This window comes from Dendropsophus ebraccatus, chromosome 13 (assembly GCF_027789765.1).
Source record: "Dendropsophus ebraccatus isolate aDenEbr1 chromosome 13, aDenEbr1.pat, whole genome shotgun sequence".
Lineage (NCBI taxonomy): Eukaryota > Metazoa > Chordata > Amphibia > Anura > Hylidae > Dendropsophus > Dendropsophus ebraccatus.
This window is the reverse complement of record NC_091466.1, coordinates 70,877,398-70,899,046: the sequence shown is the minus strand read 5'-3', so window position 1 is coordinate 70,899,046 and position 21,649 is coordinate 70,877,398. Positions and strand designations below refer to the sequence as shown.

Here is a 21,649-nt window from a genome sequence, read left to right as displayed (position 1 = left end):
CTACTTCAGACAATGTGCAAAGGAACGGACTTCTGAGTTCCTGGCAACATCATTCGTTATGATGCCAGGAGCACCGAATCAGTTTAAATCTTTGTGGTACGGTACTGACACAGCTGTGTGGTTCTGTCAGTACAGTACTGTGAAGATTTAAATAGCCTAGCGCTCGCGGCTACATATTAACGGAATGTAGGAATGCCCCCATATACAGAAGCTGCAGATGTCAGACAGATCAGCCAGTCAAGACACTAGGAAGGTTGAGCTTTAAACGTCTTCCTTCCTCATTTGATATTATTTTGATTAACTATTAAATATAAATTGAATACTACCTGATCCCATAGTGCTGCGGCCACTTGATCTATTACTGCCCCCAGCTCTCGGTACTCTCCTGAGTATCTGATATACGCCCATGTACACAGGGTGATGAGTGTGAGTCCCATGATCATGTTACATAAACTAGCGATAATGTCCAGGCCTATGAAGCCGGTGACTGCAGCCAACACATATGTGATGAAAATGACCACAAACAGAGTGGCCGGGGTGCGGGCGGCGTGGAATATATTCTTGCTGTCGTTGTGTTTGATGTACTGGACATAAAGCTCATCAATCTCATTCTCTAGTTGCTGGAGGTATCGCCGGCTGAACTCTTCACCCCCCATTTTCTTCACACTACGGAAAAGCTTTACAGAATCTTCCTTCAGCTCCTGGTGCTTATGCTGCAGGTCAGTGGGTGCTAAAAATGGTCGGTCCCCACCGCACACCTGAGGGTCAAAAGGAAATGACAAAACACACTTTATCATTTATAAGAGCAAGAAAAAAAAAACCTTTAAATTATTTTACAAAAAAAAACACATTAAATGGAAACTGATGATAAAAAAAAGTAGATTAGTGAAAAAAAAAGTAAAAAAATGCAATGGGACAAATTGAACTCGTAATAGAAATAGATTTTTTTTTTGTTGTATATAGATAATCTGTGTCCAACAGCACACAATGACCTATTGTTTAAATCAAGTTAAACATATTTTTTAACATTTTGTGGTGTTTTCTTTTTCTTCACGTTTTCTAGTTTACTATCTATATTGTAAACAAAAATAGAATTTTGCAGTTTGCATTCTCACCATAAAGCCAAAAACTTAGCTAAAACTTCTTATTTTGTCTGTGACACTAAAGAGAAAGCGTCTGGAAAGTCAGGGGCGTAACTACCACTGAAGAAGCCATAGCAGCTGATATGGGGCCCGCCGCATTATGGGCCCCATTGCTGCTGCCTGCAATACACTGGGCCCCCTAAGCTGTTATCATTTGCAGCACCAGGTGGTCACCCAGGTTCTGTAAATGTCCCTTTAACTGCAGGCACTCCTGAGGAGCGCTTGCAGTTATGACTAGACTTGACGGCTTAGTGGTCAGTCAGGAAGGGGGGGGGGCCCAATCAAAAGCTTGCTATGGGGCCCAGCTATTTCCAGTTACGCCCCTGTGGTAAGTGATCTGTATGGGATTGCAGATAGAGAAGACATTAGAAGCTCAGCCTCCTCATTATTATAGTCAATGACATCAGTAAAATTCACCAGACACCTTCTCTGTTCATGTTAATGGGGCAGCTCCAGTCTATTGTTGCCTATATCCATGTGGCTTGTTGTAAAGCATATAAGAATATCTCTAAATGCTGTTAAAAAAAAGATGGCTGACCCTAGTATCTGGTTCTCATTAGTGAAAAAAGATCTAGGAGACTCATCCCTTTAAATTTTGCAATGTAATGAAGCCCTAGAAAATACTGTCTGGATTAGAGTGGAGCTAATAGGTGCTTGAGAAAGAGACACAGCTCCTCATCTGAGGTTGCACTCCTATTCGCTTTAAGATCTTCATATGAATAGAATGACTCCGGTGCCATGGTCCTTTTTTTTTTTTTGGAAACACAGCCCAGTTCCCGCATACGGCGCCGTTCTATTCCTGGGCCCCGGTTGGGGTTAAAGCACTGCAGGCGCGACGACCAGCCTCCCCCCCCCCCCCAGTGTGGGGAGACCCCTGCCCGTCTGTGATGCGGCTCCATTGATTCTAATGGAGTCGCGTTATAGAGGGGTGCGAGTTTCCGCCCACTGAGGTGGTCCAGCCCGCCTCCAGTGCTTCAACCCCAACCGGTGCCCAGGAATAGAACGGCGCCGTATGTGGGAATCGGGCTGCAGTTCAAAAAAGGGACTGCGACACCAGTGCTGTTCTATCCATGTGGAAATCTTAAAGTGAATGTACTGCTGGTACATTCGCTTTAAAAGAAAAGTTGCCTGTCGGAGAAATAGAGTAGGGGATCTTATCTGTTATTAACAAGACAACTTAGCATAGTTTGAACAGATCATATTCAGCAACATACGTCATCCTTAAAACATGTTAAAACAAAACTTACCTTCAAGAAAACACACATTTGGCAATACGCTAATACCAGGCTACATTTTTTGTGACACATTGAGATTGATGAAACCTGTCTGGACAGTTGCGGATCCTGGAGACACGCTGCAGTGTTGCTTACTACATATGGCCCTTTGATAGGATTAGGAAGAGTCCTTCTAACAGACTTAAAAATAGATGTCACCTTGTCTTGTCTCTACTCTTACCTCTTCCATTTTCTTATTATACAAATCTTTTGCTGTGGCCACGGCTGCCAGGTTGTTTGCTTCTGCTGTGGCCTAATAAGTGGAAAACAAAAATTGTGGTCAGAAATAAGGAAGGATGAAACATGTATCTACCGCTTACTCGGATATACTCAAAACACTTATCAAATGGACGAAAAGTGAGTGTGCTGTAAATGGAGATTTAGTTATGGTCAAATTTATTAAAAACAAAGCCCGAACATTTATAATAGTCCCAAATGCACCAAATTTATGATATATATTGTGCCTTTTCAGATATTGGATGGACGTTCCTTCAGCTATCTCCTTTACTCATACTGGTATAACATAGTAAATGTGGGCTACTGGCCTTGGAGATCATGTCTATTTTTCTCGTCCTGTCTCCAATTTGACAAAAATTTGGACTTGGCTAATCTAATATTGATTGCTCTCTGGTAGCAGTCTGCAGGTCTGGCAGCACGGGGGCTGCTGGATCACTGGGTTGCTTCCTCTTCGGGTGCACTTCTTGTGGCGATGGTGGTCGCTATGCGGCACTGCGCCATTGTAGGTGAGGGAGCTACCAAATCAGGATCCTTGAAGTGGTGTGTGGGCTTATACGCTTTGATCAAATTGTAACTAACTCCTGATGTTAGTAATAATACTGGTGAGAAGCAGATGGTTAGTGTGAGCCGTGTGGATGTGCGGCCATGTCTGTTTTTTTTCCTCCATGGAATTACATGATATTGATGGCCCAAGTCCAGATACTTAATTTAAGTCCCATCTGGCTAGATACAATTCTGAATGCAACAATGGTGCAAGAGGCAGAAGGCTTGTGACAATGTTGCCTACCCTGAGCCTTATAATCTGTCACACCAATGGTAGGACTGTACATTTCAGATACACTTAATAACATGTAATATAAACTTACTTGTAGCATTGACTTTGGGTGTGGCAGCTCCTCTCCCTGATATATCTTGATGTAAGCCTGTTATGGAATAACAAAAATTTTGCAGATGATATAGAGATAACATTGAATAAAAGAGTTCATATACACAACAGCTTTTTGGCCTAACCTGCCTATTTTGATATTAGAGGTGGACAATTTTTTATGACAGATAATACCGGGAGAAAGAAGAGCAGAGCGTGCTGAAGGTTTCACATTTATTTCTCTGAAGATGTCTAGCAGGGGATTATTTACCTCTCCCTATTGGGAACACATCAGCTGACCAAATATTTGTGTGAAATAGTCAAGAGAAATAGCAATTAAAAGCCTTTTTATTATTAATATTTTTTTTTTTTTGCAATAAACCTGACTGAAAGTTAGTCTTATACTCTACTCTAAATTCACATTTGCTATCTGCTGGTTGAGTGTCTGAACACGGGCTGCTGCAAAGTTTAGTCTATACCGGGATCATACAAAATCATTGTGTAATTGTTATCCAAACTCATGGTAATAACCAATTGTATAAATGCAGCTTTAGGCCATGTTCACATGTTCACAAAACAGCAGTTGTTCTGTGACACAGCCGTATCATAGAACAGCTGCTGCCAGAGATGTTCAACACAGCCGATACTGCAGTATCAGCCAGGTGAACATCACTACAACTTAATTGGAATGGGGACACATTAGGGTGTGCCCGTACTCTTAATTAACCATAGCACACAATGTAAAGTACGGCTGGGAGCCGTACTTTACATTGTGTGCACAGTCTATTTCGTGCGCCGGTGTTCACTGAATAGTGGCAGTACAAAATAGACATGGCAGTTTTCTGTGCGGCTGCATGGAATCTCGGCCGTAGTGTATACAGTGTGTATGCAATTAGCCACTGTGATAAAACAACGGCCGTTGTTTAATTTAAAAAAATTGTGAACTTGGCTTTATGGTGTCACAAAAAAGACAATAATGTGAACCTAATAAGCTTAACAAAGTTAAAACATATGTTTGTATGTATAAAATAATGTTCAAAGGAGGACCCACCCTACACCCACTATAGTCTAGTCAATGGCAAGTATGTTTACTTAGGTCCCATCACCTCCTCCCTTGGGATCCAAGAACAAGGATACAAAGTTGTGTTTATTTGTTCAGTTCCTTTGAAGAAAGGAAATGTAGGACAGCTTAGCATCTGCTTCCATGTGTAAGGAAACAGCAGAGAGTTCATTGTAAAATACAGCAACACTGCCTAGACAAAAAAAAAAATCCCTAATTTCCGTGAGTAAACACGTGTCACACATTCCATTTATTGCGATGCAGATGGTGTACAGCAATAATGGAGGCTGGTGTGAATTCTGACACAAGCTCTGACTCTTGGTTGGCTCTTTGGCGCCTCTCTAAGAGTGGTGAGCGCAAAAGGTTAATATCCACATCAATAAACACATTATAAAGCTGCAGGAGTCAAGAGCAACCATATAATGATTACAGGTAAAAGCAGCCAGATTTTCCTCCATGGATGTCTGGCTACAGTAAGAGCCAGGTGATAAAGACAAGGTGAAGAAATGGAGAAATTGCTATGTAGCTTTGTTCTTGTTACACATAGGGATTTACGCTCACTGGGGAGCCTGGATGATGGCACAAAGAGCGCCCTATGGCTCCCTTCTACAGAGACATACCGCAGGCACTCCATGTCCATAGAGTACTAATGCTATGCATTGGACTTAGCTTCCTGAGGATGCTGAAAAGCTTAGTAATAAGGGAGCATAAAGAGGCACCATAACCTCATACAACTCTGTGATATGGAACTATAGGGTGGCGCTGTACAGACTCTAAAATTAACATTTGTTTAACAGATGCAGGAGTGAAAACCTAAGTGAATAAAATTTATATATTAATAGCTATTCCACACTGCAGGTCATTTTATAGTGTTATATAGTGCCAAGACACGTAACTTATCCATACTGACAGACTTCAATAGTCAAAAGGAAATACCTTAAAATATTCCACCAGACCACGGCAGGTTATTTTATTGCCATTGATTTCTTTAACATCCAAGTTTTCTGGACTCAAGAGCCACGGTATAAAAACTTTCAAATGCCTTATAAACTCTTCATCGATTTCTGTAAAGACAAATGCAGCCTTGTATTTAACCATCCTGATTTCTATATATTGCACAACAGTCGCGATGTTCACCCCCGTCGGTCAAAAAGGGGATGTATATCCTAGATACATGTACTGAATGTGAGAAACTAATGCTGCGTTTACACGGAACGATTATCGTGCGAATTTGCATGATAACGATCGAATTCGAACGATAATCGTGCGTGTAAAAGCAGCGAACGATCAAGCAACGAGCGAGAAATCGTTTATTTTGATGTTTGACCATGTTCTCAAATCGTCGTTGGTCGTTCGCAAAAAATTTGCAGATCGTTCCGTGTAAACAATCGTTCACCAATTTAGCCTATGTGCGAGATAGGCTTAAGCGATCGCAAAACGATTTTTCCGTACGATATATCGTTCCATCTAAATGCTGATCGTTATAAAAAAAATCATTACTTCGAAATCGTTAATCGGGCGAATTATCGCTCCGTGTAAACACAGCGTAAGTGTAACTATGATTTGGACGAACTTCTGGCATGTCACATGTTTGCACTGGTGGGGTTCCGGGTGCTAAGACCCCAACAATTCTTAGACTGAAGGGGCAGAAGCACATAGGTGTCTCGTGCCCCTTCACTACTGCTGTAAACAGTTATAATGAGTAGTATACAGTTACAATGAAAGTCTATAGACTTCTGGTATACAGATTGACATAGACGTCCCATAGACTTTCATTATAATTCCGTTGACTCCTCATTATAGCTGTTTAGAGCAGAGATAAAAAGACACACCACATCGGCTCCTTCATTCTAACGATCAGCGAGGGTCTCATTTCCTGGACCCCCACAGAAGTTGTCCAAATAATAGTTACACTTTAAAAGATAGGAACACCCCTTTAATTTGTAGACTGTTACATGAACAAACTCTGTGCATATCGGGAATAAGAAAAGTACTGCATGTGGGACCCACCTTTAAGTTTGCCATCAAATTTTGGGTTTGTAGCCACAGTGAGACCTGGATGTGGCAGGAGAAAGCAGGAGATGTTGGTAAAGCAGGAATGGATATGTTTTCTCACATTCTGCAGTTCTTCGTGTTGGTTCTCAGACACCTGGGGTAAGACAAAACTACAACTGTTAGTTTCCTGGTCTTGACAATTACAAATGCAAATGTTTATTCATAAGCAAATTTAGGCCAGATGCCCATAAGGTATATTTGCATGCAGGACATTTTTCTCTTTCAAAGGCTGCAGGGAAAAAAACTGCAAGGTAATTGTCCTGTGGTATAGACTTTAAAGGGGTAATCTTTTCTAATCAACTGGTCTCAGAAAGTTATATAGATTTGTTATTTACTTCTATTTAAATATCTCCAATCTTCCAGTACTTATCAGCTTCTGTATGTCCCACAGGAAGTGGTGTATTCTTTCCAGTATGACAGTGTTCTCTGCTGCCACCTCTGTCCATGTCAGGAACTGTCCAGAGTAGGAAATGTTTTCTATGGGGATTTTAAGCTGCTCTGGACAGTTCCTGACATGGACAGAGGTGGCAGTAGAGAGCACTGTGTCAGACTGGAAAGAATACACCACTTCTTGCAGGACATACAGCAGCTGATAAGTATGGGAAGACAGGAAATTTCTAAATAGAAGTAAATTACAAATCTTTATAACTTTCTGAAGACAGTTGATTTTTTTTCTCCTTTAAAGAGGTTGTTCACAAAAAATGTTTTCTTTCAAATCAACTGGTGTCAGAAAGTGCCAGAGATTTGTAATTTACTCCTATTAAAAAAAATCTCAAGTCTTCCAGTACTTATCAGCTGCTGTATTTTCTTTTTTGTGAACTACCCATTTAAGTCTACAGCACATCAATTTATGTTGTGGATCCACTGTAGACTTTCACTACTGACTTCCTTGGGGAAGTATAAATCCACAACAGATCTGTTGTGTTGTGCGTTGTGCTGCATCTTTAAGGCTCTGTTTGCGTCTGTTTTGGAGGTCCCTTTGGGAGCCTTCATTTTCAAAGTCCAACATAAACCCTGCACAAAATAGTGCAGCATTTAGCCATTGGTTACATTCATGTCATATTTGGGTTGTTCTGCGCCTATGATGGATGACAACAACAGAAACTGTTTGAGAAGATGTGAACAAGCCCTAACCCATCAGATAACCTGGGGCAGAACGGTGACAGTAGCTGTCAGTCCCTTCTCCCATCTCCCTGAGCTAAACAACAAGTTGATGGGAAGTTCTGCTACGATTGCTTAGGGCTGATTTACACTAACATTTTCTTTTCATATATTTCTTTTTAAATTCATTTACCTTCAGACGTTTTTCTAAAAACTTGGATCCTCCATCAGCCCCGTATGGGAATTCATATGGAAAACTCCAATCACGTACCAGGAAAATCAAAGACTGTAGAAATAAACAGCAAAATACTTAAGTACAAAAGCAGTAACTAGTTGTAATATATACAGTGGTACCTCGGTTTTAAAGTAATTTGGATTAAGAGCGTTTTGCAAGAAGAGCTCACAGGTTTTCAAAATTTTTACTTCGTTTAAGAGCAATGCTTTGGTGTAAGAGCTCCCTGTACTGGGTGGGAGGGGGGGTGGGGGAGGGGCATGGTCTGCATGGTCTACAGCACTGTACTCTGACCCAGGAAGTCTCCCTCACCTTCCAAATCATAGCAGATCCACTTCAGACTGGGGCTCACATCAGAGGACAGGACTGTGGAGGTAATCTCTTCATAGCTGTAACCCCTCTCACCCCAGACAAAGAGTGCTGCTATACTGTGCCCACATCTGTCCTGCTCATTCCTTCCTGCTCCCTGCAGTCTCTGTCAGCCCTTGTGTTTCCCATCCTCTCCATTCCTGCTATAATGTGCCTGCACTCACACTCAGCTATACACACTGATGCTATAATGTGCCTGCACTTACACTCAGCCATTCTCACTGCTGTATAGAATGGTTTCTGTCACTGTCCTCCTGCAAACTGCGGCTGTTTTTCCTGGTTTATACACTTTCTATACATTATACACCGCATGCTTATTGCTATACTGTACAGTAACTTATAATATGACATATTCAGCTCTTTCTAAATGTTATTCCGAATAAAAAAAATTATTATTTCTGGAGCGTGGAGCCAGTTGTCTGCATTTTAATGATTTCTTATAGGAAAATTTTCTTTGGTTTAAGAGTGGATTTGGATTACAAGCACGGTCCCGGAATGAATTATGCTTGTAATCCAAGGCACCACTATATATATACAGTGGTACCTCGGTTCTCAAACTTAATTGGTTCCGGAAAGCAGTTTGAGAACCAAGCAATGTCTTCCCATTGGAAATAATGGAAATGTGCTTAATTGGTTCCAGCACTCTCTACAGTACATTACAGAACAGCACTAGTGTACTGTAATGTACTGTATATGCACTCCATCAGACTTAGTACTGTACTGTATGTGAAGCCTCACCAGTGCTAAACACACCAGGTACAACCCACCATCCACGCTCACAAAAACTTTCAGATACCGAGTACTTCAAGACTGGGTGCCCGAAAAGTGTTTGATAACCAAAGCAAACTTTTGAGAACCGAGGTACCACTGTATATATATATATATATATATATATATATATATATATATATATATATATATATATGTTTGTCTACACAAAACTCTGATTTATTACTATGGGCAGGAACACACTTTTCCCCCCTCTTGGACAGTTTCCCTATATGAGGCCCAACATTTTGACTCACAGGATGAGCACAGCTGGTGCACCCCGCCTAACACAGTATAAGGAGCAGAAGTGCTGCTGACCAAGCAGGAGAAACAGGGAGTGCTGGCGTGAAATACCTCAGGCAAAATATATGCATTACAAATACATTGTCTTACTTAGAAGTGTCTGGATGGGGCAGCCATAAGTCATTGGTGCCTTTCCAGGCTTTGCAGCATAAGATGGTAATGATACTGTGTTGCTATCATAGACAAGTGGGTTAGAGTGAACCATAACAGGTCATGTTGGCAAAATAGCTAAGTATCTATTAAAGGAACATTGTCATGAACATTTGTGATCGGCGGCCCAGTTCCCGTGTACGGCGCTGTTCTATGCCCGGGTCCCGGGCCGGTGCTCAAGCACTGGAGGCCGGCCCCTAGTGGGAGGAAATTCCCTCCCCTCTATGATGCAGCTCCTTTAGAATCAATGGAGCCGCGTCATAGATAGAGATGAGCGAACCTGCCGGATTTCTGGTTCGTACGAACCAGAAATCTGGGCATCTGATTCCCGCTGTCTGCTCGCTTCGTGCAGCGGGTGGATACAGCCTAAGGAACGCCTGGAAAACTGGGATACAGCCTACGAACCAGAAATCCGGCAGGTTCGCTCATCTCTAGTCATAGAGGAGAGGGAATTCCCTCCCACTGGGGGCGGGCGGGCCGGCCGGCCGGCCTCCAGTGCTTGAGCACCGGCCCAGTACCCGTGCATAGAACAGCGCCGTACACGGGAACCGGGCCGTGGATCGGAAAACAGACCGCGTCACCAGATTCCCCGTGACGGCGCCGTTCTATCGGTGGGTCAAATTAAAGAGGATGTACCTGATGGGCTCTTTAAGCCCATCTCACACATAGGGTGAATCTTTGAAAGACTGTTTACACTAGGTGATCTGCGAATTTTTAGCGAACGATGATTTGAGAACATGTTGAAAATCACAATGAACGATTTCTCGCTTGTTGCTTGATCGTTTACTGTGTTTACACGAGCCAATTATTGCTTAAATAAGATTGTTATTGCGAAAATTCAAACACATTTTAAGGGTACTATTACATGAAGCGATTTTTCGACGCTCAACGATTAACAATAAACGAACTCAAACGACCACTATGGCGAACGACCTGAAATCGTTCACCTAATTACACGGAACGATGATTGTTACTTATGATCGTTATTGCCTTCTTCCTGTCGTCGCCACTGCTGCAAACTATGTCTTATTACATGTGAACGATTTGCAAACGATCAATGTTTAAAATAGGTCCAAATTCTATTAAACGACCAACGATTTCTCATTGGTCGTTTAATCGTTGTCTGCTATTACACTAAAGGATTATCTTTCAAATCCGAACGAATTAACGTTTTTTCGAACGATAATTGTTCTGCGTAATACCACCCTTAGTAAGGGGGTGATTTCTTTAGAGAGTAGAAACCGGACTGAAAGAAGAGAGTTATTAGAGAGCCAGCGGATTAGCCAAGAGGTGACTGAGCGTTCAAGGAGCTTAGACATGAAGAGGGGATTAGAGACAGGTCAGTGGGTGTCTGCATAGGATGGATCCAGAGATTTTGTTTCTTCTATATCAGGGTTATGACAGCCTGCTCCACAAAAGTAGGAAAACATCCGAGAAGAAAGAGAGGTTAAGTATTTTAGTCAGGCGACTACTAAGAGCTCAGGAGAGAAAACAAGGCAAGAGGCTGTGCTAGGAGATATCGCTAGGTGAAAATACCAGCCTTTTTGCCCTTTGAGCTTGATGGATATGACCCCTCAGTAAAACAGGTACAAGCGTTTGTTTTTTTTTACTCCATCCAGGAGAGAGACTGGACAAGGTGTGAGCGAATAGGGTCACTAGTGCAGGTAGGAGGGTGAGGTTTAAGGGTGTGTTCACACGTAAAGGATCTGCAGCAGATTTAATGGCGCAGATTTGAAGCAGCAGATTTGCTTTTAGGCTATAAACCCACTTGGCGGGTCTGCAGCGAGTCCCCTTGCTGCGTATTTGCAGCGAGACTCGCTGCAGATCCCGGCCCTATACTTTTAATGGCAGACAAACACGCAGCAGGGATGTACATCCCTGCTGCGAGTTTGTCTGCAGCCCACCCCATTAACCCCGCCGGAGCTGATACTTCACCTGATCCCGGCTCCGTTGGTTCCCGATGTCTTCAGCAAGCCGGAGCGGGGACCAGGTGAAGTATATGCTCCAGCCAGCCGCCCGCAGCCCCTTTAACACCTCCCGCAGCCCAGGCCGCCCGATCGCCCCCGCGCAGCACCGATGGCACGCCCCCCCCCCAATCGCCCCCCCCGCAGCACCGATCGCTCGCACGCCCCCCCAATCGCCCCCCTGCAGCCCCGGCCGCTCGATCACCCCCGACAGCACCGATTGCCCCCATCGGGGGCGATTGGGGGGGGCGTGCGATCGGTGCTGCAGGGGGGCGATCGGGCGGCCTGGGCTGCGGGAGGTGTTAAAGGGGCTGCGGGCGGCTGGCTGGAGCATATACTTCACCTGGTCCCCGCTCCGGCTTGCTGAAGACAAGGCGGGGTTAATAGGGTGGGCTGCAGACAAACTCGCAGCAGGGATGTACATCCCTGCTGCGTGTTTGTCTGCCATTAAAAGTATAGGGCCGGGATCTGCAGCGAGTCTCGCTGCAAATACGCAGCGAGGGGACTCGCTGCAGACCCGCCAAGTGGGTTTGTAGCCTTAATCTGCGCCATCAAATCCGCTGCAGATCCTGTATGTGTGAACGCACCCTAAAAGGGTTATTCAGCACTACAAAAACATGGCCAGTTTCTTCCAGAAACAGCACGGCTCGCTGGAGAACCAGTTTAAGGGTAGCTTCACATGTACCGGATCTGCAGTGGATTTCACGCTGCGAGTTTGCAGCGGATCATGGTATAGTGAAGTTCTATAAGGTCACATACCCGCAGTGGAATTTTCATTCCGCTACGGATATGTGACCCAGCCCCTTTAACCCCCTCTGCCCGCAGCCCCGGCCCGCAGCATACATTACATGCTCAACACCCCGGCTGTGTGTGAGGCTCCCGGCTCCCCTCGCTCCCCATTAGCCAATTAGTGCACGGCAGCACTGATTGGCCGATGAGGAGCGAGGGGATCCGGGAGCTTCACACAGCCGTGGCACCGAGCAGGTAATGTATGCTCCGGACTGGGGCTGCGGGCGACGGGGGCTAAAGGGGCTGGGTCACATATCCGCAGCGGAATGAAAATTCCGCTGTGGGTATGTGACCCCATAGAACTTCACTATACCAGGACCGTGAAATCCGCTGCGGATCCGGTACGTGTGAAGTTACATATAGACATCTTCTTTTACTGGGTCAGATGCTGAGATTAAATAAGAGAATATGAAAAAGGAAAGGCAATCGTTAGCCAAAATAATTGGCCAGGTCATTTCAGTACTGAGATCTGTAATGGCTGCCTATAAAGGGAGTTAAAGGGGTTATCCAGCACTACAAAAACATGGCCACTTTCCCCCCTCGCTTGTCTCCAGATTGGGTGGGGTTTCAAGCTCAGTTTAATTGAAGTAAATGGAGCTTAATTGCAAACCCCACCTGACCTGGAGACAAGAGAGGGGGGAAAGTGGCCATGTTTTTGTAGTGCTGGATAACCCCTTTAGAAGTATCAGAGACATAATGTTAAAGAAAGAAAAAGATAAAGGTTGATTTCTTCCCATACTAGATGTGAATCAGCGGAGGTGTCAGGAGCTGTTCACTCCCTCATTATACTTTCAGCGCCGGACTCTCAGATTATAGGAGCTCCAGGATGGATTATGAAGAAACTATATTGTGAAACTGTCTTTTTTCTGACATCTTTTGTGATAAAGAGACAAATAGCTGGAAGCAGCAGAATGGTCAGGAAGGAGCTGTGCTCATATGTTATAAGTGTGCAGACATTCTCTGGATGGTCCCAGCTTGACCCTCCCGGGGATCTAGCCTGGGAAGATCTCCAAAATAACTTGTGATTGGAAACATGTGCGACAAGACATGACACTGGCCATCTCCAAGACATCCTAATCCTAGTCTTCATAAATAAAACATGTTTGTGACACTTCCTTCCGGCCTTCTCTCTGCTGTGCCAGGAACAATACGTGACAAGTATTTCAATGCATGTAAATGCATAGTGCGTAAGAATCCAGAGCTAAGATGCCATATGAAGATGAAGAATAACAATTATTTAAATTTAGTGTTAGTATTTCCAATCTGTAGCTCTATGGCTGTAGAAATACTACAACAACCAGCAGGCCTGTCAGGGCATGATGGGAACCAGGGACATAACTACCACTGTAGCAGCTATAGCGGCTGCTATGGGGCCCACCGCATCAGGGGGCCCCGTTTCCTGCTTCTGCAATACACTGGGCCCCCTGAGCTGTCATCATATACAGTACCAGGTGGCTGAGCAGGCCTCCCGGGTTCTGCAAATATCCCTTTAACTGCAAGCACTCCTAACCAGCACTTGCAGTTATGACTACACTTGACGGCTTAGTGGTCAGTCGGGAAGGGGGGGGGGGTAGCAATCAAAGGTTTGCTATGGGGCCCAGACATTTCTGATTAGAACTGTCCTTTTGCAACAGGTGGAGAGCCCTGGTATAATAAATAGAAAAACGTAATGGGATTTAACCTTTAAGGGTAAATGTTGTGGATAACTCTGCATGGATTCCGCCGCTCGGAAAGTCGCGGATAACTCAGTGTGGATTCTGTTGCTTGCCACCCCCCGCACTCCCGTTTGGCTTTCTGGCCATAACATAGACTCCATTCAATGCTCCGGTGGATTCCGCTGTCCGCCCCAAAAACTGACATGTCAATTCTTTGTACGGACGACAGAACCAGCCCAAGCATAGAATGGAATCTATGTGACGGGCAGAACTTCCAAGTGGGAGAGCGGGGGGTGGCGAGCTACAGAATCCGCGCTGAGTTACCCGCGACATTTACTCAGTGTGCATATACCCTAACTGTGCAGAGTTTAGGTTTCTTTCTTATCATACATTCATTACAGCTAAGGAGGCCAAAGACAAGCAGATACTGCAGTGACACCCGCAGCACCACAAATCTTTTTAACTGTTGATACATAAAACTGTGCCAACCCCTTGGATTGTTCCCTATAATGACGAAAATGTGCAAGCTAAGACCTCATTCACATCATAAGATCTACTGCATGCTGGATACCTACCTATCCGACAGACCCCATTGACTATTATGGAGTTTGTCAAGTTTCCAATATGGTGTCCATCATTTTACCAGAAAAAAAATAATACTGCATGCCATTTTTTGTCCAGGGGGATGCAACACAACCCTCAAAGTAAATGTGAATGAGGCCTTACTAATGTCAATTCCCTAATACTACTGTAAATAACCGTAAAGAGCCGGAGAGTATAAATATACAGAACAGCTAGGGGCAGACAGCACATCGATGGGTGTTTCTGTCTATCACATTCAGGGTGGTTCTGAGAACGGCAATGAGCTAATCTGGGTATGACGAAGTATGAGAAGAATGTGCCTGAAATATCATTAGAAAAGTCTCCTCAAAATCGGGTCAACAGCCCTTGCGACCTCCATTCCTTCACGATGCAAATCTGTATTGGAGTAGGAAGTCGGCATCTAATGGAAGAGACCTGGAACTAATAGGCGGCTGTTTTGTTTGGCACATCAGTCCACAGCTGGAATCTTTCTGTATTAGTGACAGCCTCCTGGCTCCAGAACCCTCCCAATCACACTGCACTGAGTCAGCAGAGCCGAGAGCCAGGATGAACAAAATAAAAGTATACTGTGTACACACCAATATACACATATATTATAACAAACAGGATACTCTGTTTGTACTAGCGTCCTATTAAACAAAATTGTTAGAAAATCCAGAGTATCAAAAATAAGTGCACTTCTAAAGCTGGACACACACCTTAGATTAAAATGGGATGACTGACCATCTAATGCAGGGATGGAAGGCCTTCAGCTCTCCAGCTGTTGTCAAACTACAACTCCCATCATGCCAGGACAGCCAAAGCTAGGGAGTCCTGGAAAACATGGATACAGCCTTAGGTCATAGGCTGTGTTAATTTTTTCCTGGCAGCCCTAGGGCGGCATCCAACTTTTGCATCCACTGGAAATTATGCACCGAGCCTTTAGGTTCAGATAATGTTGCCGAACCCGAACATTTTGACAGAGCGACTTAACACTAATTGTCACAACTCGGCCCCCAGGCCCTATTTCTCTAATTTGAACTTTTATATGAGGGGGTGTGGACCCATCACTTGTGTATCTTTCTTAGGTAAACCCTCTTTTTAGCATGAAATTCCATTGCTTTTTGATGGATTGATAGACAAGCACCCACACTATCTATGTGTATCTCTCTGGTCAATACAGCAGCTTCCTATGACCATATATACCCCATATATACCCCTGTAAAATATGGTACCCCTGGTGTGCATCCCCATTGACCACCATTTCCCCAGAGGATGTGTTGGATCTTTCATGTATCAAAAGTGGTAGATGTAGAAACACCTCCTATGTACATACACATATGAGACTAGATATGTTGTAAGACTTTATTGACAATAATATATATATGTATATGGACATAAATGTCTTAAATGTATTATATGTTATATATTTTAATTAAGCCGAGTTAAAAAAAAATCTCTATACTGTCTTAAAATCAGCTCAGGCAAGATGGCTGCCCCATAATAAGTGAGACATTCACTTTAAGACTTTAACCCCTTGCCTCTAAAGCCTGTTTGGGCCTTAATGACCAAGCAAATTTTTTAAAATCTGACCTGTCTCACTTTATGCGCTTATAGCTCAGTGATGCTTTAACGTATGCTAGCGATTCTGAGATTGTTTTTTCGTCACATATGGCACTTTATGTTAGTCGCAAAATTTGGTCACTACCTTGTGTTTTTTTTTGTGAAAAACATCAAAATATCATGAAAAATTTAAAAAATTTGCATTTTATGAACTTTGAAATTCTCTGCTTCTTAAAAAAGGAATTCATGACACATAAATTAGTTACTAAGTCACATTACCAATATGTCAGAAGGAAAGGAGCGCCAATTAGCATTTTCAGTGCAGATTTTGCTGAAGAAGTTTCTGAGCGCCAGGTGCGTTTGCAGAGCCCCTGTAGTGCCAGCGGAGTAAAATCTTCCCATAAGACACCCCATTTTGGAAAGTGCACCCCTCATAGAATTAATCTTGGGGTGTGGTAAGCATTTTGACCCCACAGGTATTAGAGGAAAGTATTCAAAATTGGCCATTAAAAATGAAAAACTCGAATTTTTCCAATAATATGTTCGTTTCGTTTGAAATTTCTAAATTTCACGAGAAAAAGGAGAAATAATTCACCCCAAAATCTGTAACGCAGGTTCTCCTGAGTACAACGGTACCCCATATGTGGGCATAAACCACTGTATAGGCACATAACCGGGCTCAGAAGGAAGGGAGTACCAATTTGCTGGAGCAAAACCGCAGCTAGTAATAGTTATTAGAATAGCGCAGTTACTAAAATACAATAAAAAAAATGAGATTACAGGTAATGCGGGGTGGTTACAGACAGTCTGGGATGGTTACGGGTAATCTGGAGGTGGTTACGGGCAACCTGGGGTGGATACTGACAACCTGGGGTGGTTACGGATAATCTGGGGTGGTCACGGGCAACCTGCTGTGGTTACAGGCAACCTGCTGTGGTTAAGGGCAATGTGGAGTGGTTACGGGCAACGTGGGGTGGATACGGGCAACCTGCTGTGGTTAAGGGCAATGTGGAGTGGTTACGGGCAACGTGGGGTGGATACGGGCAACCTGCTGTGGTTACAGGCAACCTGCTGTGGTTACGGGCAATGTGGGGTGGATACGGGCAACCTGCTGTGGTTACAGGCAACCTGCTGTGGTTACGGGCAATGTGGAGTGGTTACGGGCAACGTGGGGTGGATACGGGCAACGTGGGGTGGATACGGGCAACCTGCTGTGGTTACAGGCAACCTGCTGTGGTTACGGGCAATGTGGGGTGGTTACGGGCAACGTGGGGTGGATACGGGCAACCTGCTGTGGTTACAGACAATCTGGGGTGGTTACAGGCAACCTGCTGTGGTTACGGGCAACGTGGGGTGGATACGGGCAACCTGCTGTGGTTACAGGCAACCTGCTGTGGTTACGGGCAATGTGGGGTGGTTACGGGCAACGTGGGGTGGATACGGGCAACCTGCTGTGGTTACAGACAAACTGGGGTGGTTACAGGCAACCTGCTGTGGTTACGGGCAACTTGGGGTGGATACGGGCAACCTGCTGTGTTTGCGGGCAACATGGGGTGGTTACGGACAAACTGAAGTGCTTATATGTAATTTGGGGTGGTTACGGCAATCTAGCGTGGTTACGGGCAATCTGGGGGGGTCATTGGCAATTTGGGGTGGTTAGAGGCAGTGTGCGGTGGTTAGAGGCAACATTTGATGGTCAATGGCAGCGTGCGGTGGTTAGAGGCGACGTGCGGTGGTCAGTGGCGACGTACGGTGGTCAGAGGTAACTTGTGGTGGTCAGTGGCAACATGCGGTGGTCAGTGGCAACGTGCGGTGGGTCAGTGGCAACGTGCGGTGGTCAGAGGCAACGTGCGGTGGTTACTTGTAATCTGGCGTGATTACGGGCAACCTGCGGTGGTTACGGGCAACCTGCGGTGGTTACGGGTAATTTGGGAGTAAACTGCAATTATTACTATAATAAAAAGTGTGTGTTTTATTTTTTTTGTATGTTTTTCACTTTTTGTACTTTACACATTCATTTTCACTGTATTACTATGATTACTGTGATATTTTCTATCACAGTAATCATAGTTCAGTGACAGAGACCAAATTGGTCTCTGTCACTTAAAATTTTCAGAGTTGGCTGGTTGTGGAGCGCATGCGCACTTCATAATCAGCCAGGACGCCGAGTAGGAAGGAGCTCCCAGGATCAGGTAACGTATAAGGGGTAGGGGGGTGACTGGGGGACGGGGGGTGACTGGGGGGGTGGGGGGCGACTTGGGGGACGGACACTATCACTTTTTATCCCCTGTCACCAGTCATTCATGGTGACAGGGAATAAAAAGTGCTGATCGGCACATGGCACAAGCGATCAGCAGTATATAGTATATACCGCTGATCGCTTGTACCGGGACACCACAGGGGGGTCCCCGATCACTGCCCCATGCTCTCCGCTACCTCCGGTGGCGGAGAGCATGGGGCTTTCATTCATTTTTTCTTTTCCAACCCTGTGAACAGATATAATCTGTTCACAGGGATGAGGGCGGTCATCTTGGAAATGATAGAAATATGTAGAAGACAGCACTTCCGTGGCGGTGGTGCTCGAGGTGAGAAAACACCCCTAAGCTGATGAAGGCCATGCTTGGCCGAAACGCGTCCTTGTACCATATGTTTGCTACACTACAATAAAGAAGCATAATCTACTTGGTGAGTGCCGGGCTCTTCCTAATATCTTGGAAATGATGGCCGCCCGGGGAGGGGAGCGGGTTAGTTACTACTAGGGGGCTGATCTGGGGTCTGATGAATACATTTTCATCTCCCCCCACCGTGGATTCACGGTGGGGGGAGATGAAAGCGATCGGCGGCGCCGGTACCGGATATCGCCGCTATAACGTTGATCGCGGCAATCTCCAGTACCGGCGGCAGGGGAAGGGGGGACGGGGGACACAGTTACAGTGGCGGCGGCGGGAGGAGGCAACGTGCTGCAGCCTCCTCCCGCTGCCCGATCGCCGGCAGACAGCAGATATCCCCCATAGACCCTGCGGTTGCATCGACCGCTGCGTTTATGGGGTTAACTGTCCGGGGGGAGCACAGCTCCCCTCCGGGCATAGGCAGCGGGAGGAAGCTGTGTGATACAGCCTCCTCCCACTGCCCGATCTCACTCAGGGACAGAGGGGGGAGGCAGGGAAAGCATGACGTTTGGGGAACGTCATGTTGCCGGAACTACCTGCTTTACATGACGTTTCCCAAACGTCATTTTGCGGCAAGGGGTTAAAGAGTCACTGTTTTATTTTTTTCCCCCCAGAAATCAATAGTCCAGGCGATTTTAAGAAGCTTTGTAATTGGGTTTATAAACCAAATATGCCATTATCTGCATTTAAAAAGCCTTTTCCCAGGTCCCCCCTCCTTCCTCTTTTCCATCCACTGCAAAAAATCAGGAAATTGTGACTTGTTGCATCAGATGTACCCAGTCTGTTCTAGGGAGAGGGGAGGAGGGAGGAGGGAGTTAGCAGACAGCAGAAAACAGATAACAGAGGATTACAGGCACGGAGCTGGGTGACAGCTGTAATCAGAGCTGAGAGAGGTCAGTGCTGACTGTCAGAGGAGATAAAGGGTGAGGTATTTGTAGATTAACTCTTTGTTGTCCTATTTTGGTCTTTTATTTAGCTCTCTCCATAGGAGAACAACAAAGACAGGGGGGAGAGCTTCAAACTGCTTTTTCATGATAAAAATGCATTTTTCGGCTAATAAACCCAATTACGTTTCTTAAAATCGCCTGGATTATTGATTTCTGCAAAAAAAAAAAAATTCACAACAGTAAAACTTTAAGTTAATTGAAAGTACTCAGGAATATCCTGCCTGCTACATAAGTGCTAAATATTTTAGAATTTTTAAGTGTAATTTGAAGGTCCTGGGCTTCAATACAAAATTTATGACAGGGCCTCCACTTACCATGGGCCTTACCACTGATGCATCTGCAACTCATAAAGCTACCCTGCTGCACAAAGGCTTTTCTTCTACTTTGTTACATTGTTTTACATGTGTTTTCTTCTGTATGCTTTTTCTACTAACATCATTGCTGAGCTACTGGCTGTACAATCGGAACTAGAATAGTGACATCTACTGGTGAAATATGGAGTTGCATTCATGGAAATTATTTTTTTTAACTGTATATTGTTTTGTTTAGCTGTGTATTGTTTTATTTGGATGGCATGAAGCATAGGATTTTTGTGATAAACATTGGAAAAAACAACACGTTACAAATGTTATAAAATGACAAAATGCGCCGCCCCCCAATAAAAAAACTAAAAGTACAGCTAACCAATAAGGAATCTACTGACCTGGAACGGTTTCAGGAATGTCTCTTCCATTGCCAGTCTTCCATATTCTGTAAAAAGCTGAGGCAAGAGAATGAAATCAAACAATTACTGCACATTATAAATCACATATTATGACAGAGTAAGACAGAGTTAAGTAGGAGTGATCATGATGGGGCTTGGATGCCATATGCTCCTCATAGGCAAATTTGTGTGGGTCCTAACTCCACAACCAATGGCAGACAAGTATCCAAGTATAACAGTAGAAACTACTGTGTGTGATTCTTCACATGTCAATGCAGAGTAACAGAGAGCAGACAGAACCATGGAGAATTGTATTCTTGGGCACTGTGTGTATTGGCATATTACGGTCATTTCTATTAAAGGGGTAGTGCGATGTAAAACATTTTTTCACGAAATAACACACGTTACAAAGTAATACAACATTGTAATGAGTGTTTTTTAAGTGAATGGCCCCCTTCCCCGTGGACCCGGAAGTGTGATATAGTATACTCATGGAATCACTGTCGACCCCGGTCGCCATCTTGGGACATTTACGTCACTCTACAGGACGCCGGCCTGACTGCTCCAGCCTTCCCTCATGCCGGCCCCCCTCCAGCGCGTCATCAGCTGCTCAGCCGCCATTGGCTGAGCCTAACAGAAGACGTGTGAGGCTTCTGTTATGCTCAGCCAATCGCAGCTGAGCAGCTGATAACGCTCTGGAGGGGGGCCCGGCATGGGGGAGGGCTGGAGCAGTCAGTGAGGCCTCCTGAAGATGACGTGATGGTCTCAAGATGGCGGCCAGGGTTGACAGTGATTCAGTGAGTATACTGTATCACACTTCCGGGTCCACGGTCGGGGTTGGGAGGGGGGGGGACATGGGGAAGAAGGCCATTCACTTAAATAACACACATTACAATGTTGTATAACTTTGTAATGTGTGTTATTTTGTGAAAAAATGTTTTACCCCGCACTACCCCTTTAACAGGTCCTCAGACATGTCAAAAGTTACTGATCGTACCGGGTCTATCTCCGGATCACAGTGGGTCTTACGAGTGAGGCTCAATGCGATCAGAAACATATAACATTTTTTTCTGAGGACATGTCAAAAGTCACTGGAAATGACAGTAACCTGGGGTGTAACAGAAATAAACAGTGGTTTACCTGTAAGTGTTGCAGATCATCTTCTTGAACGTTCTGTGACAAGTTGTAAACCTTTAATATAAAATACATCAATTATTAAGG

The 21,649-nt window shown here is 44.7% G+C and overlaps 1 protein-coding gene across 6 annotated transcripts in view; it reads right to left on the bottom strand.

Annotated features, from left to right (window-relative positions):
• Positions 1-21,649, bottom strand: part of ATL1 (atlastin GTPase 1) — a 39,777-nt gene that overhangs the window by 4,325 nt on the left and 13,803 nt on the right. For all 6 annotated transcript variants that reach the window (XM_069950359.1, XM_069950362.1, XM_069950363.1 and 3 more), the window contains exons 6-13: positions 21,569-21,619; positions 20,429-20,485; positions 7,928-8,020; positions 6,589-6,727; positions 5,515-5,642; positions 3,520-3,576; positions 2,598-2,669; positions 327-758 (exon numbers count right to left, since the gene is read on the bottom strand). In XM_069950359.1, the coding sequence (XP_069806460.1) occupies positions 327-758; positions 2,598-2,669; positions 3,520-3,576; positions 5,515-5,642; positions 6,589-6,727; positions 7,928-8,020; positions 20,429-20,485; positions 21,569-21,619 (1,029 nt within the window). The remainder of the gene's footprint in view (positions 1-326; positions 759-2,597; positions 2,670-3,519; positions 3,577-5,514; positions 5,643-6,588; positions 6,728-7,927; positions 8,021-20,428; positions 20,486-21,568; positions 21,620-21,649) is intronic.